This window comes from Archocentrus centrarchus, chromosome 16 (genome assembly GCF_007364275.1).
Source record: "Archocentrus centrarchus isolate MPI-CPG fArcCen1 chromosome 16, fArcCen1, whole genome shotgun sequence".
Taxonomy (NCBI): domain Eukaryota; kingdom Metazoa; phylum Chordata; class Actinopteri; order Cichliformes; family Cichlidae; genus Archocentrus; species Archocentrus centrarchus.
In genome coordinates, this window is record NC_044361.1 from 27,519,752 (window position 1) to 27,541,485 (window position 21,734).

General features: G+C 41.9%; 1 protein-coding gene across 2 annotated transcripts; it reads left to right on the forward strand.

The window, feature by feature from the left end:
- Nucleotides 1–257: 257 nt before the first annotated feature.
- Nucleotides 258–21,726, forward strand: atp1a3b (ATPase Na+/K+ transporting subunit alpha 3b). Of its 2 annotated transcripts, none has more exons than XM_030749417.1 (23): nucleotides 258–427; nucleotides 578–670; nucleotides 11,077–11,193; nucleotides 11,895–11,954; nucleotides 12,156–12,359; nucleotides 12,577–12,690; nucleotides 13,073–13,207; nucleotides 13,354–13,471; nucleotides 14,223–14,491; nucleotides 14,763–14,961; nucleotides 15,086–15,330; nucleotides 15,429–15,621; nucleotides 16,822–16,997; nucleotides 17,087–17,223; nucleotides 17,329–17,479; nucleotides 18,015–18,183; nucleotides 18,432–18,586; nucleotides 18,678–18,801; nucleotides 19,060–19,205; nucleotides 19,289–19,419; nucleotides 19,590–19,691; nucleotides 19,779–19,870; nucleotides 20,173–21,726. In XM_030749417.1, exons 2-23 carry the CDS (start codon nucleotides 665–667, stop codon nucleotides 20,199–20,201), a joined length of 3,072 nt encoding a protein of 1,023 aa, XP_030605277.1. In that variant the 5' UTR covers nucleotides 258–427; nucleotides 578–664; the 3' UTR covers nucleotides 20,202–21,726. The 2 variants fall into 2 exon arrangements, with proteins under 2 accessions (XP_030605277.1, XP_030605279.1); XM_030749419.1 differs by having other exon boundaries at nucleotides 259–427; nucleotides 11,116–11,193.
- Nucleotides 21,727–21,734: the final 8 nt, after the last annotated feature.

The window sequence follows — 21,734 nt, forward strand, 5'->3', positions numbered from 1 at the left end:
ACTCGCGATGCTGCTGGCCGCAAGCCTCAGAATTCTGCAGTAAAACAGGAGGGGCAGAATTGGCTTTCTATTGGCTGCTTGTAGAGTAGGATAAAACCAACTGGTTAGCGATCCCAACAACGACGAGGCGCTCAGAATTATGATTGGCCATCTGTGTCAGCGGTGGGCGGGTGCAATTAGGCTTTCGATTCACCCATTCGCTTGAGGGGGCGCTCCTTCCACTGGCGGAGTGGTGCGGCAAAGCCGCGGAGGGAGATCGAGTTCTGAAGAGGTAGCACTGTGGCTGGTTAGTTTCGCCGGTCTTTCACCGCAAGTATCAGAGAGCAAAGGGAGGAAGCGGTTCCCCGCGTGATGCTCCGCTTGAGACTGCAGAATTTCATTTGAAAGACGTCCCTCAAGGGGAGACTGCAGCCTAACCTCGCTGAAGGTTTGAGAGATAGTTTATTTAAACCAAAGAAAACTCTTCTGCCAGACCTAAGCAATAGATAACTTGTCTGACATCGTTTTCCTGTTTTGTTTTTTTTTCTTCACCTAAGCAACACAAAACAACTGAACATATCTTCTTTTGCTTTTCAAGGCAAGGCATTTTGATATAATTCAACGTGAGGGGCTGACACCTCTCAAGCCGTGCATCACCTGAGAGGAAAAGAGTGACTGCGCCAACATGGGGGTAAGAACTGGCGATTGCAACTTTGTAACTGCGTTGTAGCCCACCTGAAGTGGCCTGAAAAGTGAGAGGAACCTTAAAGTCTCGCTCTTGATGAGGAAAGCTTTCAAACTGAGCCGTGATGTCGTTTTTGTCCTTAATGGAAATCCCGTTTGTCTGTCTGACATTGACTCTAATGCGGAACTGTGTTTTACTCGGTCTAGACTGCGACAAATTGATGTAGCTGCGAACACCTATCTAGTGCAGAGGTAAAAGAGAACAGGTTTGGGTGTTCAGTTTGGTTTCACTTCAGGGCGATTTTGACTTGAATCAAATATTATGTTGGCTCATGTGGGCTAATTTGCTCTGTGATTCTCGTTATTGCTGTCGTTCTGATGAAATGTTGAAAAACTAGTGCCAAAGTCTTATGTCTAAGTAGTGTAGGTCTGTGTGGATTCCAGCTTGTCACTGTGTCATATGTGTAGGCTATTTTAGATAGGATAGGCCTTACTTCGACCATAACCTTGCCAACCACGATAGGCCTAATCGGTTTATTGTTCCTGAGTACTCTTGTATGAGAGAGGAGGGGCACGTGTTAAGCTTCAATCATTAAGCCCTAGTTTAAAAAAAAAAAAGTTTAAAAAATTAGTTTTGTTATATTTTCCGCAGACTTGCATATACTTGTGATGCATGGCTTTCATTATGATTAAAGGACGCAGTGAAACATGACCTCCTTCGTGCCCTCGCTGCCCACCCTCCATCAACCTTCCTCCTGCCCTCTGCTGCGTTAAACCCCGCTGGCATTTCCCTCTCTCCGGTCATCTGCTGCCGCGCAAGCGAAGCATCTGTCCGGTGAGGATAGTGAGCCCACCGCGTCCTTACGCTGGACGTTATCAGCTGAGGAGTCTATCCTCGGCACCCTCGCTGACCCGTGCGTCATAATGCGGTTACCACGAATAAGCGCTTCACCAGCTTAGGCTATTTCCCCTTTAATTTGTGACATAACATGGACTCGATAATCGCCAGCAGTGACTACATTTATACACACTACAGATTAAAGAAACGATGAGTCCGTCAGGCTACACAAGAAACATGACAATAAGATTCGTCCGTATGACTTTAGAGAGTCCTTATCCACTGCGCGCATCCATTAAGCCATTAAACTCATTTGAGTTGTTTCCGGTTATATAGTTAAACTTATTAGCCGTGTAAAATGATCAGTGCGGTCTGATGGAAAAATACTAAGCAAAGCCAAGATGCTGCTGCTGGTGTGAGCTATTGCGCAATTCTGCTCCATCATCATCCTGCGAAGGGAGTTGTAATATTTAACCCCGGTGTACCGGCTGAGCGATGCGGTGGCATGACGCTGCAGACAGGAGACCATGCGGTGCTGAGACATTTCCAGCGCTGCGGAGGCAGTGCAAGCCGGTGTCATCACAGTGACACCAGCTGATGTTGCCCTGCAATGTCTGACATTTCTCCGCCAAGAGGGAGGTTCATTATGTTGGATTTGGGGGAGGTAGAAGAGAGCCTCCGGTCCGTGTCAGGGTCTTCATTTAGATGTGGAAGCTAACCCGGCAGCTGTAGTGGGCACTGCGTCAAAAGGGAAGGGAGTGCAAAAAAAAAAAAAAAAAGTGCTTACGCATGTACTGCTGCTGTGTGGAAGTTTGGCGAAGCAGTGAGGGGGAGACGTTGAGTGGAAATAGTGTGTCGTTTCGGAAGATGCCCTGTCTCCACGGAGGCTGGTGTCACAGAATAGAATTAAGAAGAAAATATGAGCTTCCCAGGCGATGTCTTAAAGGTGTTTGCGTTTGCCCTTTAGACGCTGAGGTTACCCTGAATGGGAAAGGGATGGAGAGATGGATGGATATTGGAATAGTGGTGGGCGGAAAAGTGTTATTACTTGTGCTGATGTACAGCACTGGCATCTCTCTGTCATTCCATCTTTCATCTGAGAATTTCGCACTAGCGCACTGTGCTATAACACTGCCAGCTGTCCTTTCCCAAGGCCGCAGGGGGCATCGTTTGCGACGTTCCTTCTGCGTCAAACCGGGGGAGGGGCCTCTGCTGTGGAAATTCCCTGTAAAGGGCTGTGATAGGCCGGCACGAGCAGCCACGCAGAAAGGACACAGGAGATAATCGGAAAACAACCGGCACGTTTTGTCAGACATCGAGATATACGTTTGAAATTTGGAAGAGAACCATTAAAGAAAGACAATGGTGTAACTCACACATAGCACCACCTTCTCATCTTTCTCACTATCCTTTCTGCATTGGTGCAGATACAGTGACCGAGGATGAGTCCATAGGAGGAATGTAAAGTGAGATGTAGATGGAGGGCTCCTCCACACACGCATCATCTGCAGCTGTTCACCTTCAGACACGTGACACAAAGGAAGGGAGTGTGCCATTGCTGAGAGAACAATGAGCACAGAGAGAGAAAGGAAGGACAGATAAGTAGTGATTGGTCTGCAGGAGTAGTGAGGGAAAGAGAGAGGGATCTAGAGTGAAGGAGGTGGCATATGTTGAGGGGAGGGGTGGTTGGATATATACTCTGTTACAGGATAATGACCTGATGGCTCACATTACTGTGGCTCATGTTTCCTTTTTCTGTGCCTTGTCATATTGGTTAACCGGAAGAGAGAAGAAAAGTGGGATAGGGGAGGAAGGATGGGTTTGGGTGAAAGATCGTTATAGGTTTATTAGGATTGAAAGGTTAGTGTTGTGGTGGAGAGGTAGATGAGATGTAATGCAAAACAGCTTAAATCCCAATAAAGAAAAAAAAATGTAGGTGTTTAAGTAGCAAAAAGACTTTTTAAGAAAGGTCATAATGGCTGATGGTGATGGGTGTGTCTGTGCTGCTGCGAGTGCAGTATGGCTGAAGAGAAGCTCCTGATAATGACAGGTCTCCTGTAAGACTGGATTCATTAATTACTTTATTATATAAAGGCTTTCAAACTGGTACCCGTGAAGTGTGCGCTGTTATAGAAAAGAAGTTAGAAGGTGTTACAGAAAGTAATTCAGGAGTTGGATATGTGTGGCCACTACAGAAGCCCAGCCCTCAGTTTGGTGCAGAGTGCTGCACATCCCTCCCCATTGCACCTGCTGCCTGATGCAGATAGGCTGCACTGAACAACAGCTGATCTGTCCTGCACGTTGCAGGAACCAGTAAAAAAAGCATAAAAGATCTAATGAACTACATGGTTTGCTAACCGGTCTCATGGCCCCGCCGCCCAGAGGTCAGCTAAGGTCAATAAGGTGATTCTTTGAAGTGGACCTCCACTGTTCGCTTCAAGCCATTTGGATCAATAGATGTGCTTTGTAATGAGAGCAATTTCCTTAGTGTGAGTGCTGCTTGAGGACAGATTTCTGTAGTGCTTCAGTAACACACATACACTTAGCCTCGTCGCTAGCATAAACCTACCAATAATAGACCTGAGCTGTGAGCTTTTGTAATGCTAATAAAATGTAAAGGTCAGCGCTGTCTCCTATCTACATTACTTTTAAAACAAAATTACAGTGGACAGACACATTGATTGATATGGCCAACAGCTTTGCAACATTAACATGCTGATGGTCTCCCATGAAGTGAGTCAGAAGGGTTAGGTTGCCTAACTACGGTAACATGACTAAATCAGGGTGTTGTCCTGGAGATGTGTGTGTCCCTATGTGAATACACTAAAGAACAACACGTAACACTAGGCAGCCCACAGTGGACAAAGGCTTATCACAGACCAGAAACAGGTCATTACCTTCCTTTATTTGATTTGTTACCATTTAAGCTGCAGCATTCTGCAAGTAAATCTTTTTTTTTTTCTTCCTGCAAATATGTCCTGAGTATTAAAATATACATTTTGGATTTGTTCATGTGTCTGATAGACTTGACATAAACGACCCTGTCTTGGAATCATAAAGTGATGCATGTTTAACCTGGTATGTTAATAGGTGTCTGGTAGTTGTGTATGGATATGCATGTGTGAACATCTGCATATCTCAGTGTGACCACCTGCCTGCTGGGGAGCGCTGAGGTGCCCTCTTTCACACCATGGCAAGATGCCATGTTCTCTACGGGCACCAAGAAATTAAGATTTACAATGCTAATCTAAACCAAGCCACATTCACTCTCAGGCCAAGACACACAAACAATAGTGTACAAGTCCTTCACAGCTACGAGTATTGGACAGTGCATTGTACAGAACAATAGTTACACAGTTACACAAATTGTCTCTGTGGGATGAACAGATGTAGATAATGAAGGACAGACAGATGGACAGAAGGCAGCAGCGTTGAGGGGGGCTGAGGGATTATAATGTAAGTTGAGATTTTTAGTTTGAGTTATGTTTATGTTTCTTGCTTTGGTTTATTTTTAGTTTTCTGAGCCGGCCTAAGGCAGATCAATGAAGAGTTATATAGAGATAATCTCTCTTTGTATGTGTATGATTTTGAGATTAAGATTTTCGTTTAGTATTCAGTCACAGCCTTTTTTTGAATTATACATTGTATACTGTTCCATCAGATTAATCCAGTGGATGCACTTATATATGTAGTATTTCATTTCCCTCAGTATTAAAGGAATGTCATTAGGAAGTGTTGCAGTCTCTGTCAGTTTTCTTCAAAAAGGTTTTACGGCACATTTTCCCTTCTTCACATCTGGTATCTGCAGTTCCCTCCTATTGATGTCTCTTCACTTTGTGAAACAGAAAGATGAGAAAATGCCACATCACTCTCAGGGCTGATACAGAGAGACAAAACGTGGCTCTTTGGCAGTTTCTTTTTCAAATATTAATCATCAGTTAAAAGTAACCATTTAATTATTTCCTTACCCAACGATTGCTACAAAGATTCAATGATAAATCCAGAGATTTAATTTATGCATTTGGTTTATCTAAATGAGAATGGTGTAAAAAGAAGCGTGAGAGATACATATAGAAGCTGAGAGGCATAGTGGGCTAATCCAGTGTAGTAATCAGACTAGCTAATCCCAACAGCCATGTCCCTTGGTCCCTACCCTGAGCCCCCCTACTGTGGGCCAGAGCCCTTCCATCCTGCTGCAAGAAACAGCAGATGGCCCAATGACCTTGTAAGGTCTCTCTCTCTCTCACACACACACACACACACACACACACACACACACACACACACACACACACACACACACGCACACACACACACACACACACACACACACAGACACACACACACACACAGTACTATAGGGTATATACACATGCCACGGTTATGGTACCATGCATACAGATACAGAGAACAAGCACACACTCACTTAAACAGTATTACAGTTTTGTGTAGTGAACACTTTTAACAGTTTTTACAGTTTGCTTATTAAAGCTTTATGTTTGTCACTTTGAAGTGTTTAAATGCTTTCATTAGATAATTTTTTTTTTTTTGGGATAGGAGAGTGACAAAGTATCAGCGTGTCTATGGATATTCACAATAAAAACATGTTTTGAAAATTTAAGCATGGAAAGCCTACTGCTATCATAACTTTTTATCATACTTTTGGTTCATATGTGCTTAGAGGCCTTGCTGCCTCCACTTAATGTTACCCTTAAAGACAATTAAACTAAACTGAGTATGCATCCAATCATACACGAGTGGCTTTACTTTAAACTTTACTTCTGTTCACCATTCTTTGGTCATGTTGGAAACACTCAGTAACACCATGATGTAGCTCTCACATGGTAAGTCCACAGGACATGAGTCAGACCTGTACAGAGAGGAAGTGTAGTCTCATATGACAGATATTGTGGTCCTTTTAAAAAAGGGCACTTGTAAGTGGGCACAGACGTATTTCTTCCATCTACAAATCTCTTCCTCATGTGAGTCTCGCACAAAGAGAAACAGCATTCTTGCGTTTGTGCGTTCATGAGCACCGGTTTCTGTTCTGTTGTAAGGCTGGGAAAAGAGGAAGGAAAAGTACTTCCCAGTTCCAGACAAACCCACCATCAGTTCTCATGCCTCGACATGTCGTCCTAAACATACTTGGCAAAATAAATCCGCTCTCAGGTGCCACTCCTAAACTGAACATGTCACTCACTATGTCTTAAATGTCATGTAAGGTAGAAGATGCACTGTTAGGTAGGTCCTTTGTCCAAATCTAAGCTTTGTTAGCTTTCATTCTCAGGCCTCGCTGACTTTCAGTTTCTTATCATTTGTCATTTATCATATTATTGTACAGTGATTGGGTCTCTCTTTTATTCACTCTACATCTCCCTAACTCTCTCTGCCGCAATGCGTGTAGATGCTGCACATACGGAGTGTAGCCAATACAATGACTCACCTCTGCTCATACAGACACAGGCACATACTTATTCCTTCAATCGATTGCCTGTGTGTGTTATACAGCAGTGAATACAGTGCCCAGTTGCAGGTGCATCAATTATTGCTCATCCTGGATCACATCGGGGGATCAGAGGAGTACCAGGCCGCTGCTGAGCTTCGTCACTATGCCGATGGTCGTGCTGGTCTCCATGGTTACTTGCCCTCTAAACACTCACTCATCAGTGTTGTTCACATGAGGGCAAATTATGTAGTTTGGTCAGCCAGAGCAGGACTCAAACACGCAGGCAGATCATGAAAAAAAAATAGTTATTGATATTTTAAACACATTTTGATCAATCAGTCAATCAGGATATCACCAGATATGAGTGATTGCACTCTGTCATCCATAGAGCAGCATGGAATTTCTTCATTTCCTGATGATGCCAAAGATATGTCTGTCCATCACTCTGTGAGCTTGGGGAAGAGTGTCTGTAATTCCAGACACAGGTCTCTGTTTCCTTCCTCAGGACAGAGGAGGCTCATTAAATTACTTAGAACTGAGAGCCGTACAGACACACAAAGGCAACACATGGTCTGTCTGTATGGCATATTTTCTTCTCTGTTCACCTGATTTAACAATTAATATCAAGAGAGAGATCTATAGATTTGAAAATATATATACGTAGCAGTTGACACTCATTCACTTTTAGCTTCTATCGTTTGTTTTTGCACACTAACTGAGGAAATTTAGGCAGGATTTAGGTTTAAGACATCTTGTCAGGAGTTTAACAGCTGGCTTCACTGCCATGAATGGTTGAGTGCCAACCACGCACAAATCTAAAACAGGTACACACTTAACACTCTGTAAATAAGGCGAGACAAAGGATAAGCTTCCAACATATCACTTGCTCTGCTAACAACTCATTCATATCTGCAAATTAACATTCACTTAAGGGCACACACAGACACCCAAAGTGAGAATCTAATCTATTAGCATATGAGAACACATACTCAAAAAAGATAAACACGACATAAGTGCAGTTGTGCAATCTATTAGAGTGGGGTCACTGAGGGTCAAACACTGACATGGAGCCAGCAGACAGACTGCTGGTCAATATCTAATTAGAAGCATGAGAGAAGGGTGACAGCAGCTCCTCTCGCGCTCCCACTCTCTCTGATCCTTTCTCCACCTCTCTGTATCTGTCCCCGCTTTTCACCTCCCACTGATGTCTCCTTTTCCATGTGCCCAATCCTGTCTGTCATCCATCTCTCTGTCTTTACGTTTCACCACATTTCTCTCTTTGTTTGAGGCTCATCTCCGCCTCCCTGCCAGTCACCATTATTGTCTGTTTACTGTATGTGTGTGTGTGTGTGTGTGTGTGTGTGTGTGTGTGTGTGTGTGTGTGTGAGTGAGTGAGTGAGAGAGACATAAGGAGAAAGAACTCCATGTCCATATTTATATCATCAGTTTAATCATGCAAATTTACAGGAGAGCAGGTGCACTGTTGAGCTGACAATGCTCCCTAAATGTGTCACTCTCTGTGGAAAAAGTAGCTACAACAGCAATAGAAAGTCTGACAGATGATGCAAAAACACCCATCAGGCTGTTGTCTTTGGAACTATGGTGCCAAATTACACTTGAATAGAAGGCAAATCTGTAACTTTCCATGTTATTCAGCACCTTTGATTGCTGAACAGATATGTAGCCATTATTCAGCTTAGCGTGCCTAGGATAGACATGTATGTACACATGTACGAGCAAGCACGTCCTCTTTGCCATTCTCAGAGACACACATTAAAACACATAAGCACGCACATGCCCAGGGTCTGCCTCACAGGGGATGAGCAGCAGTACTTTTCCACTGCATCAGTCTCTGCTCCCCACACCCTCTTCCTCACCAGGCCTGCCTGGTCTTGCTGCAACAAGAGATTTGCTCACCTGTTCTTTTGTTGCAGAACTATATGTGTGTCTGTTTACACTGGCACGTGTGTGTGTAGTCAGGTCAAACAGCTATCTCATCTGACACGCTACTCTCTGCTTGACATGCTTGAACAAGTGGTTTTATTGTTTGCTTTGAATTCAGAAGTGGTCGTTGAGCCGCCCTCACTCCATGGATTGGTAATTTTCCTATGTTGTGTGTGTGTGTGTGTGTGTGTGTGTGTGTGTGTGTGTGTGTGTGTGTGTGTGTGTGTGTGTGTGTGTGTGTGTGTGTGTGTGTGTGTGATGAAGCTTTGGGTTTTTTTTTTTTTTTTTTAATGAACACAAAACCAGAAAGGCAGGTCTGAGGTATTAATCGCATACAGAAACATGAATTCACAAGACTTTTACACAACAGCACAATTACAGCTTAAGTGGAAAATTCAGTGGCAGGTTGATCTTTATTAGTCACATTAGTCCAGCTGTAGGGATGTAGGTTTTGGTGTGGTCTGGGTGTGTGAGTTTGCGTGTCAATTTGTGTGGAGGATTTGGGCTCTGGATTCATACCCCCTCCCAGGTGTTTTTGTAAATATGTCAGTTAGATTTGGACAAAGGACCCATTTGTTGATGACTGATCACAGAGTTATGTTAAAGATCAGATAAGCAGTTTATATCTGCTTTGCAATTGGTCAGGCTGTAGTTAGTTGTACATTTCTTCCCTCCTAAAATGTTACTACCTGGCTGTGCCACTAGAGGGTGTGTGTGTGTGTGTGTGTGTGTGTGTGTGTGTGTGTGTGTGTGTGTGTGTGTGTGTGTGTGTGTGCATGTGTGTGTGTGTGTGTGTGTGTTTTCCTGTGAAAAACGACACGGCCAGCACCTCATCATATTTAAGGTGTAGGTTAAGTGTGAAACCATTAAACTATTTTTTTTTTCTTTTGGCACACAATTTTTAAGCTTAAATTAAGATGACTGCCATTATTGATTATTAGTTGATAAGTATTGACGTTTTAGTGTCTCTTATGTGGATTTAAGTTTGCAAACCCCTGCTTGGAGTAGGGTATTTCACAGAGCTTAACTCCCCTGATGAGAAGGTTGGGTCAGCGAGGGGCCCGTCTACCGGGACCCACTCGCATCTCCTGGGAGAAATTCTTGTCGCTCCATGTCACCTCTGACCTTTGATGAAGCAGATTTGTATGGATGAGGCTCAGCGGTCAGGCTGCTCCCCTTTCAGACAACAGGCTTGAGTTACAGTTATAGACGTAGGAGGACTAAAAAAATGCAGTGATGGAGAAAATCAGGGTTATTATTGGCTTACTTATGTTTGATTAAACAACGTGAATCAATTTCTAAGGGGAAACTTATAGTAATTTGAACAATAGGTTTGAAGGAAAGCAGGCAGAGGAGAGCAAAGACAGCTAACATGTCTGTGTTTGTGTGTACATGCAGTTTATTTCGTTCTTGACATCAAAGTGTCTCTGATGGTCTAATTGTGTAATGCAAACAAGAGTCTTGTAAGAAATGCTTTGATGCGTGTGCAACTCAATTTTCCTGCCTGGTCTCTCTCTCTCTCATGTCCTTAATTCTTGTTGCTGGATAAGTAAATGAAAAGGAGCAAAAGTGATGTAAGACCTACAGGTTAAACCATTTGCACTTGATTATGCTTTGATGTGTCCATTAGGATGCTGTGGTCATTGAAGTGAGCATTATTTGATCAATGGTGATCAAATGGGCAGGTCGGGCTGTGGGCACATGCTTTGATGTGCGGAGATAATTCACGCTTAGTGAAGTTTTTTATTTGTTTGAGCAAAACTGAGCCACCTGGTTAATATGTTTGCACATCTTCAGTAATGTTTATAAAAATAGGTTTTTGTATTCATGCTTTTTAGCTAATATTCTCCTCACAATCTAAAAATAAATGACATTATTACTTCCCAAGAAACACTACTACTACCTCTCAAGGCCACTTCACAAGGATACAACATAATTACCTGTGTAATGAAACAGATCTCATCAAGGGCAATTCAGTAAAACCCACTGCCTTTAATTCTGCTGCAGTCAGTGGTTGATAAATACTCAAATAAATACTCATGAAGGCTGCTCTCTCAACAGTTTAGAAATGTTTTCAAATTTTACAATATAGTTTTTAGCAGACATAACAAACCCAGAAGACAAAGGCTACTATCTTCATGATCTAGTCCAAAGGCATGTATAAAACATGTGTGTATGTCTGTAGTATGGGAGATCAGACAGTTACCGCGTTGCCACCACACAGGACAAAGATGACCGATCCCCCAAGAAGAAGAAGGGGGGAAACAAGGACATGGACGACCTGAAGAAGGAAGTACCCATTGTGAGTAAAAGCTTCCCTTTTTTTCCTAAGAATAGTTGTGTAACTTAAAGAGTGTTAGAGGTTATAAAGTTTTATTGCACTCTGTTACCATCTTGATGGATTCAGTCGTCACTGTTGAGTGGACAAGTACAAAGGTCTGGACATGAGCAATGTCTGGGGTCAGTTCATTTTCATCCCTGTCAGTCAAAGGATGATTGATTCCACTTGTCTCAATATTTCAACGTTTTTATACTTTTTTTTTTATTATTATTTTTATGTTTTTGCATTTTTGAAGAGCACTTTCTTTTAGAATATAGTTAAGGCAACAAAACTGACAGCTTTTTTTTTCAGACAGAGAATGAATGTTTTTCTTATACAGGCTAAAGTTTTTGTATTTTTGCTGGTAAGAGGGGTGACTTATTATCAGGAGGTCGTCAGTTTCATCCCACTTTTCAGCGCAAGAAACAGACACCATGGTCGCCATACCTGGCTGCCCTTATACTCTTACCCCTCAGGTGAACTGCATGCATGGAGTTAATTTCATTCATCATTAACTTATTAAATTAAAAACAAAAAAAAAACTCAATTCATTCATTTAATTTGGAGAACTTTTCCCACAAAATATCTCTGCATGCAAAATAAACTATAAAATTCTGGACTAAAAGAATTTATAATCTGTATTGTTTTTATTTTTTTGTTTGTTTCTTTTCCTTAAATGACAGACGGAACACAAAATGTCCGTAGAGGAAGTATGCAGGAAATTCCAGACTGACATTGTGCAGGTGAGCAAATGACGCCTAACTGGTTTGAGGGTATTTTCCCCAGTTTCCCACTAGGTGGCGTTAATGTAATTCTCATGGTTAGTGTTGGTGACACTCCAGCCCAACAGATCACTAAAGATGAGAATGTTAGCCCATGCTTTTTTAGCATCATATCAATGCAGACCTGCCTTTTTCATTCTGCTTCCTCTCTGTTTGCCGCAGGGACTGACCAATGCCAAGGCAGCAGAGTTTCTGCTCAGGGATGGTCCCAATGCTCTCACCCCTCCTCCCACCACCCCAGAGTGGGTCAAGTTCTGTCGCCAGCTGTTTGGCGGATTCTCCATCCTGCTGTGGACCGGCGCCATCCTCTGCTTTCTGGCTTACGCTATCCAGGCAGCCACTGAGGACGATCCCGCAGGGGACAACGTGAGAAATCCATGCACACATATACACAATTAATCACACAGATTTAGCCCAAACATATTCATCTCTGGCCTATCTACAGCTCATTAACACACCTGTCACACCTAAGACTCATAGATATTAACATAAATAACACCTCAGTAAATAGATTTTACACATACTGTACTTTGTGGCTTCCAGCCACCCCCACTTATTTATTTTTAACTCTCTCTCCTTTCAGTTGTACCTTGGTATTGTGCTCACAGCTGTCGTCGTCATCACCGGTTGCTTCTCATACTTTCAAGAGGCCAAGAGCTCCAAAATCATGGAGTCTTTCAAGAACATGGTGCCTCAGGTAAATAGATACTCAACCTGTACGTAGTACGTACAGGATGAAATCATCCATTGAACATTTGCTGAACATGATAAGAAAATTAACACTTAAGGTGATTTAAAGTACAAGGACAGCAGAAAACGTAGAAGTCCTTGTTCCCTCTGGTCCTGTAGTTGCTTGTCCCCTGCCACACCTTTACCTCTCTGCTAACCTTTGCAATTTGGAGTAAATGCTGTCTAAACAATAAATATTTGCACAGCTGGCCGGTGCTTGCCAGTGTTACGATTTCAAATGATTTAGTTATAATTAATTCTGGAAGTCAGACATATCTGCTTAAGGTCATTCTGGCATCATGTAATGACACCCCCCCCCCCCCCCCCCCTTCTCTGATGCCTCCTTGCAGCAAGCATTGGTGATCCGCGAGGGTGAGAAGGTGCAGATCAATGCTGAAGAAGTGGTGGCCGGAGATCTGATTGAAGTGAAGGGTGGAGACAGGATCCCTGCTGACATCAGGGTGATTTCAGCTCATGGCTGCAAGGTAAACACGCACACACACACACAAACACACACACACACACACACACACACACACAGTCACATACATACATTCTTGTTTTTGCTTCTTGATGTACATATTTAAAAAAAAAAAAAAAAAAATCCTTTATATTTTCTTTTGCCCAACAGGTAGATAACTCTTCCCTAACAGGAGAATCAGAGCCTCAGAGCAGGTCACCTGACTGTACCCATGACAACCCCCTGGAGACCCGAAACATTGCTTTCTTCTCCACAAACTGTGTGGAAGGTATTGTCACCATGGCAATAGTATTGCATGCTGCTGTTACCTTGTATGTCTGTGGTTGGATTTAAAGCCGCCAATTTGAGCCAAGTGATAAAGTTTACAGTTAAAGGGACAGTTCACCCCAGAACATGTTTTCTACTTTGGCCTGTAGTGCTCTTTTGTCCATTAAGATGGACAACTTTGGCAACTTGATCAATTTGGTAGATATAGGCTGTATATACTAATATGATAATGTACTAGAACTAGATGACACAAACCAGACTGAAAAAACCCGGCTGGAGGGTTTTTTTTTTTTTAGAAATCATGCCAGTAACCAAAAAAAAAAAAAAAAAAAAGAAAATCCACAATTTCCTGTAAGAACAGTTTGCAGCTACCAGGCTCATGATATGATATAAACTTTCATGGTTTATATAAACATTCTTAGCTGAGTTGTAGTATTAGATGGCTGCACACACAGACACATACATAGATTCATGTTTTTGCTTTCATAGTTTAGTTTAGTAAAATATAGTTTGATAGAAAGCAAATAGTTCCTACAGGAAAAGGCTTTCAACAAGGTCTGCAGATTTTAATTTTTTTGAGTAACCCTGTGATGAGTTCTAAAAATGTATATTGCTTTTTTAAATGCTTTTAAAAACATTTTTTAATAATCAAAGATGGCAGATGATATTTCTAAAACACCACAATTAGCTAGACATATATATATACACTGTATACTGTGTTTCTGATTGATTGATTTTTTTAATCACACCAGGCACAGCGCGTGGTATTGTCATTTGCACCGGAGACCGCACAGTCATGGGCCGCATTGCTACTCTGACCTCTGGCCTGGAAACTGGCAAAACACCCATTGCCATTGAGATCGAGCACTTCATCCACATTATCACAGGTGTGGCTGTTTTTTTGGGTGTCACCTTTTTTATCCTGGCCCTCATTTTGGGTTACACCTGGCTGGAGGCCGTCATTTTCCTCATTGGCATCATTGTGGCTAACGTGCCTGAAGGGCTTCTGGCTACTGTCACTGTAAGTGAACAAGCATTTGCTTTGTTTTTTTTCTTCTTTTTTTTCTCACTTACTTATTTCAGTGCATTCCCTTATCTGTTCTTTTGCTTCATTCCTTTTCTGTGGTATTTTTCAAGATTCTATAAAAATAAACAATCCTTCCCACTTTATCTTGTTTTACTATTCAGTTAGATAGCTTCTTTTAGCATCAAGGTAACAGACATTCTCACCTGCAGCTGATGCACCAGAATACATCAATAATTATTAACACTATAAATGCATTTGTCTGCAGGTATGTCTGACTCTGACCGCCAAGCGTATGGCTAAAAAGAACTGCCTGGTGAAAAACCTGGAAGCTGTGGAAACCCTGGGCTCCACCTCCACCATCTGCTCTGACAAGACGGGCACCCTGACCCAGAACAGAATGACTGTGGCCCACATGTGGTTTGACAACCAGATCCACGAGGCCGACACCACAGAGGACCAGTCGGGTTAGTGAAGGGAGGGCATATGGGCGCCACCAGCATCTCAGATATATTAATAGTGTGAAAGAATTAAGTGATTACTAAAAAATAATTGCATATATTAATATCCACTCTTTTGTTCCTTCTGCAGGTGCTTCATTTGACAAGAGCTCAGTGACATGGCAGTCTCTTGCTCGTATCGCTGCTCTGTGTAACCGTGCACAGTTCAAAGCCGGACAAGACTCAGTGGCCATCCTGAAGCGTGATGTGGCCGGTGATGCCTCAGAGTCAGCCCTGCTCAAGTGTATCGAACTGTCATGCGGCTCAGTCAGGGTGATGAGGGATAAGAACAAGAAGGTGGCTGAGATTCCCTTTAACTCCACCAACAAATACCAAGTGAGTAAAGGGTCAATATAGGTGAACACACATATTATATATTTAGTAATGCATCGGATTGTTTTATCTTAATGCTTATCTCTGTTTGCCTGCCCTAGCTCTCAGTTCATGAAACAGAAGATCCCAATGATAACCGTTACTTGCTGGTGATGAAGGGAGCACCTGAGAGGATCCTGGACCGTTGTTCCACCATCATGCTGCAGGGCAAGGAACAACCTATGGATGAGGAGATGAAGGAAGCTTTCCAGAATGCTTACATGGAGTTGGGAGGACTGGGAGAGAGAGTACTGGGTAAGGTCAAAAAAGGTGAAAATGGATGCTCATGTGACAGAGTGGCCATGGAGTGTAAAATCACAAAATTTTATTTAATAGCAAGTTATTTGAGAATGTATCTCCAAAAATTGCATTATCTCAGCTGTTGTCTAAAATCCTATTTGACATACTGTATATTTTCTGCTGCCACCTCTGTAATGTTTTTATCTTTGTATGTATACCTCGCCAGGGCAAATGATTCTTGATCTTATTTTATTTCCATTGATTACAATAGATAAAAGGATAAAAAGCCCAAACTATCTTCTTGCCGGGCTGTGGATGTTCCATCCAATCACTTTTATTCATTCATTTATTACATCCATTTAACTGAATTAAATATCAAAGAAAAACTTCAACGAAAAATAAAAACCACACATTTTCCAAAGTGTGTGAGTAAATGTGCTAAAACTCAGTATATATCTTTGCTGTAATGTTATGTTACAGTGTGACTTTTACATTTTATTTGCTTTATTTCAAGATCATATATATATATATACACACATACATATATATACACATACATATATATATATATATTCTCTCTCATCAGCTGTCTTCCTTATCCAAACAATTTTAATTACAGTTCTTACTGATTTTGATAATACCAATAAACAAATATTTCAACTGTTCTTTAGTACTCTCATTTGCAACATAGTAAATAAGGGTCACAAATTAATGTGTTATTAATTTCAAACCTCTTCTCACCACTGACAGACCTCCACCTATTTTACTGGCAATATTATAAATATGTTTCGACCACACTGATTTCCAATCCACCGTTATACCTAATAGTTTTGTCTCCTGCACTTGTTCATCGAGGGTCATGAGCTGTAGTCCATTTAATGAAAGTTGTATACATTCAGTAACGAAAAAAAAAAAAAAGCACTACTTGCAATGAAGAAATTTACTCTGACAAACTTTCAAAATATGCAACAACTCGGCATCGTAGGGAAGACACTTATATTGAAATTTAGTAGACCTCTCACTTGGTTTTCAATTTTATGTGATGAAACATTAACATTATTTTATAAATTATGAACTGGTGAATATTTGACACAAAGCACTTTTGGACTACAACTGTAAAGAAGTGTACTGGAGTTATTTGAAAAATGGAGTGAGTAATGGAAAAAAATGTTCTCATAAATTCAGCATTAAATCACACGTTTCCTCCCACTCCAGGTTTCTGCCACTTGCTGCTGCCAGAGGACCAGTACCCCAAGGGCTTTGCCTTTGACACAGATGATGTTAACTTCCAGACAGATAACCTTTGCTTTGTTGGCCTCATGTCCATGATTGACCCTCCTCGTGCCGCTGTGCCTGATGCTGTTGGCAAATGCAGATCCGCTGGTATCAAGGTACGCTGTTTAGATTCAACACAAATGTCTTTGATCATTACGTTTAGTCTATTCCTGCTGATCTGAAGTCATTTCTGTTGTCCTCAAAGGTCATTATGGTCACTGGTGATCACCCAATCACAGCCAAGGCCATTGCTAAGGGAGTGGGCATCATCTCAGAGGGCAACGAGACAGTCGAGGACATTGCAGCTCGTCTTAACATACCCGTCAGCCAGGTCAATCCCAGGTGAGGAACATTTACAGAAAAAACACACACAAAAGAAGCAGCGAGTCTCACAAAAATGGAAGCAAATTATGAGGCCCACATTAATGTTTTAACATCTCTGTTTAGGGATGCCAAGGCCTGTGTGATTCATGGCACAGACCTAAAGGATCTGTCTCAGGATCAAATGGATGACATCCTGAGGAATCACACAGAGATCGTGTTTGCCAGAACCTCCCCACAGCAGAAGCTGATCATTGTAGAAGGATGCCAGCGACAGGTTGGAACATTTTTAATATACTTGCTTTAAAAGAAGCTATAGGTTTTCTTTTTGGGAATTGGGTTATTTCCAGGAATGGACTTCGTGGTGTCAATATACTTTTGCAACAGCAGATGGTGCTAGTTAACCACCACATGAAGAGTCTGTTTTCACAGTATGAGATAGATTGCATTCAAACAACCAGAATCTTTTATTTTAGTGTTTTTATGTGAAAAAAAAAAAAAAACATCAGGCTGTGAATTTTTTATATACATTTTCCAAACATGAGCTTTTTCTGTACAAAAAAATAGAAAAATAATGTTCTGAAAGTCCTAAAATGTAAAATAAGGTAATAATAGAAATTTAAATGCATATAATATTTTATATATTAATGTATATTAAATTTATTTAATAATCCTGGAGATTAAGTATTTCAATAAACTGGTCAAAATCAATATAACTTTGCTAAATAATAATAAATTCATGTAACAAAAATAGCTTTTTTTGTTATGTCCTTAAATTAATGTCTTTCTCGTCCTTTTTTCATTTCTCCCAGGGTGCTATTGTAGCTGTGACAGGTGATGGTGTGAATGACTCACCTGCACTGAAAAAGGCTGACATTGGTGTTGCCATGGGAATCTCAGGCTCCGATGTGTCCAAGCAAGCTGCAGACATGATCTTGTTGGATGACAACTTTGCTTCTATTGTCACTGGAGTGGAAGAAGGTGAGATGACCCAAAGGACAGCACTGAGAACACTTAAATCAATAAAAGGTTTTATAATGAGAATCTAAGAGAGGACGGAGGAGGAGGATGGAAATGACATTTTAGGGAGAAAGGGGATATTAATGGTTGTTTTTGTTCCTGAAGAAATGTCTTGCGTGAAAGCAGAGTTTTGGCTCATACACTTGGATTTGTGTTTTCAGTGTTGCGCTTAGTATGTGATGTGAACTCTCTGCTTCTTTTCCCTTTAGGCCGCTTGATTTTTGATAATCTCAAGAAGTCCATTGCCTACACCTTGACCAGCAACATCCCAGAGATCACCCCCTTCCTATTTTTTATCATAGTCAACATCCCTTTGCCACTGGGAACCATTACCATCCTGTGTATTGACCTGGGAACTGACATGGTGAGAGCTTATCAAACACTTTTTGTTTAGGATGATGAATGCAGCTTTATGCTCACGCACAGCTCATACCGTCCTCTCCCTCTTCCCTCAGGTTCCAGCCATCTCTCTGGCTTATGAAGCAGCTGAGAGCGACATCATGAAGCGTCAGCCCAGGAACCCATTCAGGGACAAGCTGGTGAATGAGAGGCTTATCAGCATTGCCTATGGACAAATTGGTGGGTAAACTGAAGACTGAGACTGTTGATCCAGGCTGTGAATTGTCTTTGGTGTGGATTGAAGTTGGATCTGAGTTACCTAGAAGTAAATTTGTTGTAAAATCAACTTTATCCTCCCCCTTTTTTTTTGTTCACAAACAACAGTAGCTCGATTGTCTTTGGAGCTATTTTCAGTGTTTGGGGGGAAAACTAGATTTAGTAAGTCAGAAAACCTAAAAATTTGTAACTTAATCTGGATGTGTGTACATGTTTCTTAAGGTATGATCCAGGCTCTGGGAGGCTTCTTCTCCTACTTTGTCATTTTGGCTGAAAATGGATTCCTGCCCTCTCGGCTAGTAGGGATCCGGCTCGACTGGGATGACCGCAGTTTAAATGACCTGGAAGACAGCTATGGCCAGCAATGGGTGAGCGTGCAGTTTGTGCGAACTTTGTGTTTTCGTGTTTTGATGCTTCATCTTACTATTGTGGTTCTCTCCTGCCATCACAGACATACGAACAGAGGAAGATTGTGGAGTTCACGTGTCACACAGCTTTCTTTGTCAGTATTGTGGTCGTGCAGTGGGCTGATCTCATCATCTGCAAGACCAGGCGTAACTCTGTTTTCCAGCAGGGCATGAAGTGAGTCCAAGAACCGCACTCTGGGTTCAGTTTCCGGAGCTGTTCACGACACCTTAGTTATCCTTTCAGACAATGTCATTAGCATAAATAAAATCGAAATTACACTAATAGATATCTCAGTTTCTGCATTGTAAGTTTTCCTCATTAAGATGTTGTGTTTCTTAACCCAGGAACAAGATCTTGATCTTCGGCCTGTTTGAAGAAACAGCCCTGGCTGCCTTCCTGTCCTACTGCCCAGGCATGGATGTGGCACTCAGGATGTATCCTCTAAAGTGAGTTTCAGTAATACACAGATACCTACATTCAAAAATATCAAGTTGTCTGTTTATTTGATTGTGATTCTCTTGTCCTCTCCACAGGCCTACCTGGTGGTTTTGTGCATTTCCTTATAGTTTTCTCATCTTTGTTTACGATGAAGCTCGAAAACTTATCCTTCGCCGGAACCCTGGGGGTGAGTTAAGTTTTGTTTTTATAATTTTTTTAAAAATTATTTTAGCTTTTTTGAACTCTCCTCTTAAACAGGCATTTGTCTAAAGGAGCACGTTTTAGTTGTACAGAGGTTGCTTTGGCATAGTAATTTTATGCTGTCCTAAGTTGAGAGTAGTTTCCCCTTTTTTCTGACTGATTTGTGGCAGTAGTTTCACATTGAGAGTGGGTTTAATTATCAAAATAAGCTATATCCCAAATTACTGAAAACATAGTTTATCTAACCAAACTTTTCTGTTGTGTTTTTCTCTCTTATTTGCACTACAGGTTGGGTGGAAAAGGAAACATACTATTGATCGCCGGAGCTTCTTTGCTCGAGCCCCTCACATCTTCCACTTGTTTCTTCCCCCAGTCATTCCATCCTCGGCAAAACACATCTCCAGATGTCCCGCCCCCTTAAAGACAAAAAGCGCTTTGAAGCAATTTTCATCACAACTGCCCCAAAGATTAAAAACAGCAAAAGCACCTTTACAACTTTCTACATCGACCTGCCCCCTTTCTCCCCACCTCCTATGATACTCTTTGCATGTGTTCTCTCACTGCTGTGTACATAAACCAATATATCTATGAAACGGCAGCTGCATATTGTGTATGTAGATTTGAATGAGCTAATGATACAAAGGGAGTGTCTATGCTCTGCAAAAAAGGGCCATCCAGCTACTTCTCCTCCCTGTTCTTCCCCTCTTCACCAACACTGTCTTTCTGTACACCTCCGTTCCCCCTCTCGTTGCCCCTCCTCGCCAACCCTTTGCTTGTCCTCCAATCACACACAGATATACACATCACACAGTGAGATCCCATCACCGGCACTACTTCGACTGCCACCTTTCGCCTCCGCCTCCTGTCTGTGGAGGACCAGCGGCGTGGTCATCTCCCTGGCATTTTCACCGCGTCCATTTTCCTTCTCTTCTGTTCCTTAACGGCCAGCGTTGTTTGTTTTTTAATATGTGGGGTAGGGGGGGGTTTTGATGATTTTAATTCTCTTTTTTATTTCAAAGATGGGAGGGGAGGTGTGTGAAAGCTGCTTTTCCTCATTTAGACGTTCCGAAGCACACCCCCATGCCGTCCCGTCCCCGCCCCTCCCTCTCTGTATCTCACGCCCCTCCCCTCCCCTCCCTTCCCTCCTGCCCCGTTTGTCTCTGTTTGTGTGCACTGTGTGAACCATTGTCCTCGTTAATAACTATTACAGTACACCCCCCCCCCCCAAGTTGGTAAATACAACTCAATCTTTCTGTGTGTTCTAGGAAATCTATATAATTCTATACTGAATTTAAATGAAACAATAAAGGAAAAAAAACATGTTAAAAATGGCTCCAGAGAGACATTCATGAAGACCATTGACAATATTGGTGAGCTAGGAAAAAGTGAGAGGTACTGCACCTGTCTCTCTTTTTGTATTTGATTTGGTTTACGTTATTTTTGCTGGTTTCTCAGGAGGCTATTCGAACATGTAACAGCAAAGCAGGGCTTTAAGTTGTGTTTTTACCAAAAGACAGAAGTCGCCAACCAAGACTTTCTGGTTCCTGTCACTGCAGGTGTGCCGGTATGATGTGGTGAAGTGTGCTGTGAAGTGGTGAGTGGGGATGATGAGCCCATGTGCCCGGGGTCTGTTAGCGGATCGGATCCAGATCCGATTCGGCCCGGGTCTGTGTGCGTGTACATGTTGGAGACCAGTTGCCTCAGGCTGGGTCTGTCTCAGATGGCTGAATGGGTTGAAAGTTGAGAATTAAAAGAAAAAAAAAATCCACAACTAGTAGAACATGTGTGTCAAATAAATGAAACCAACACCAATAAAAACATCTAGACATTTAATACAACCTAGACCTGTC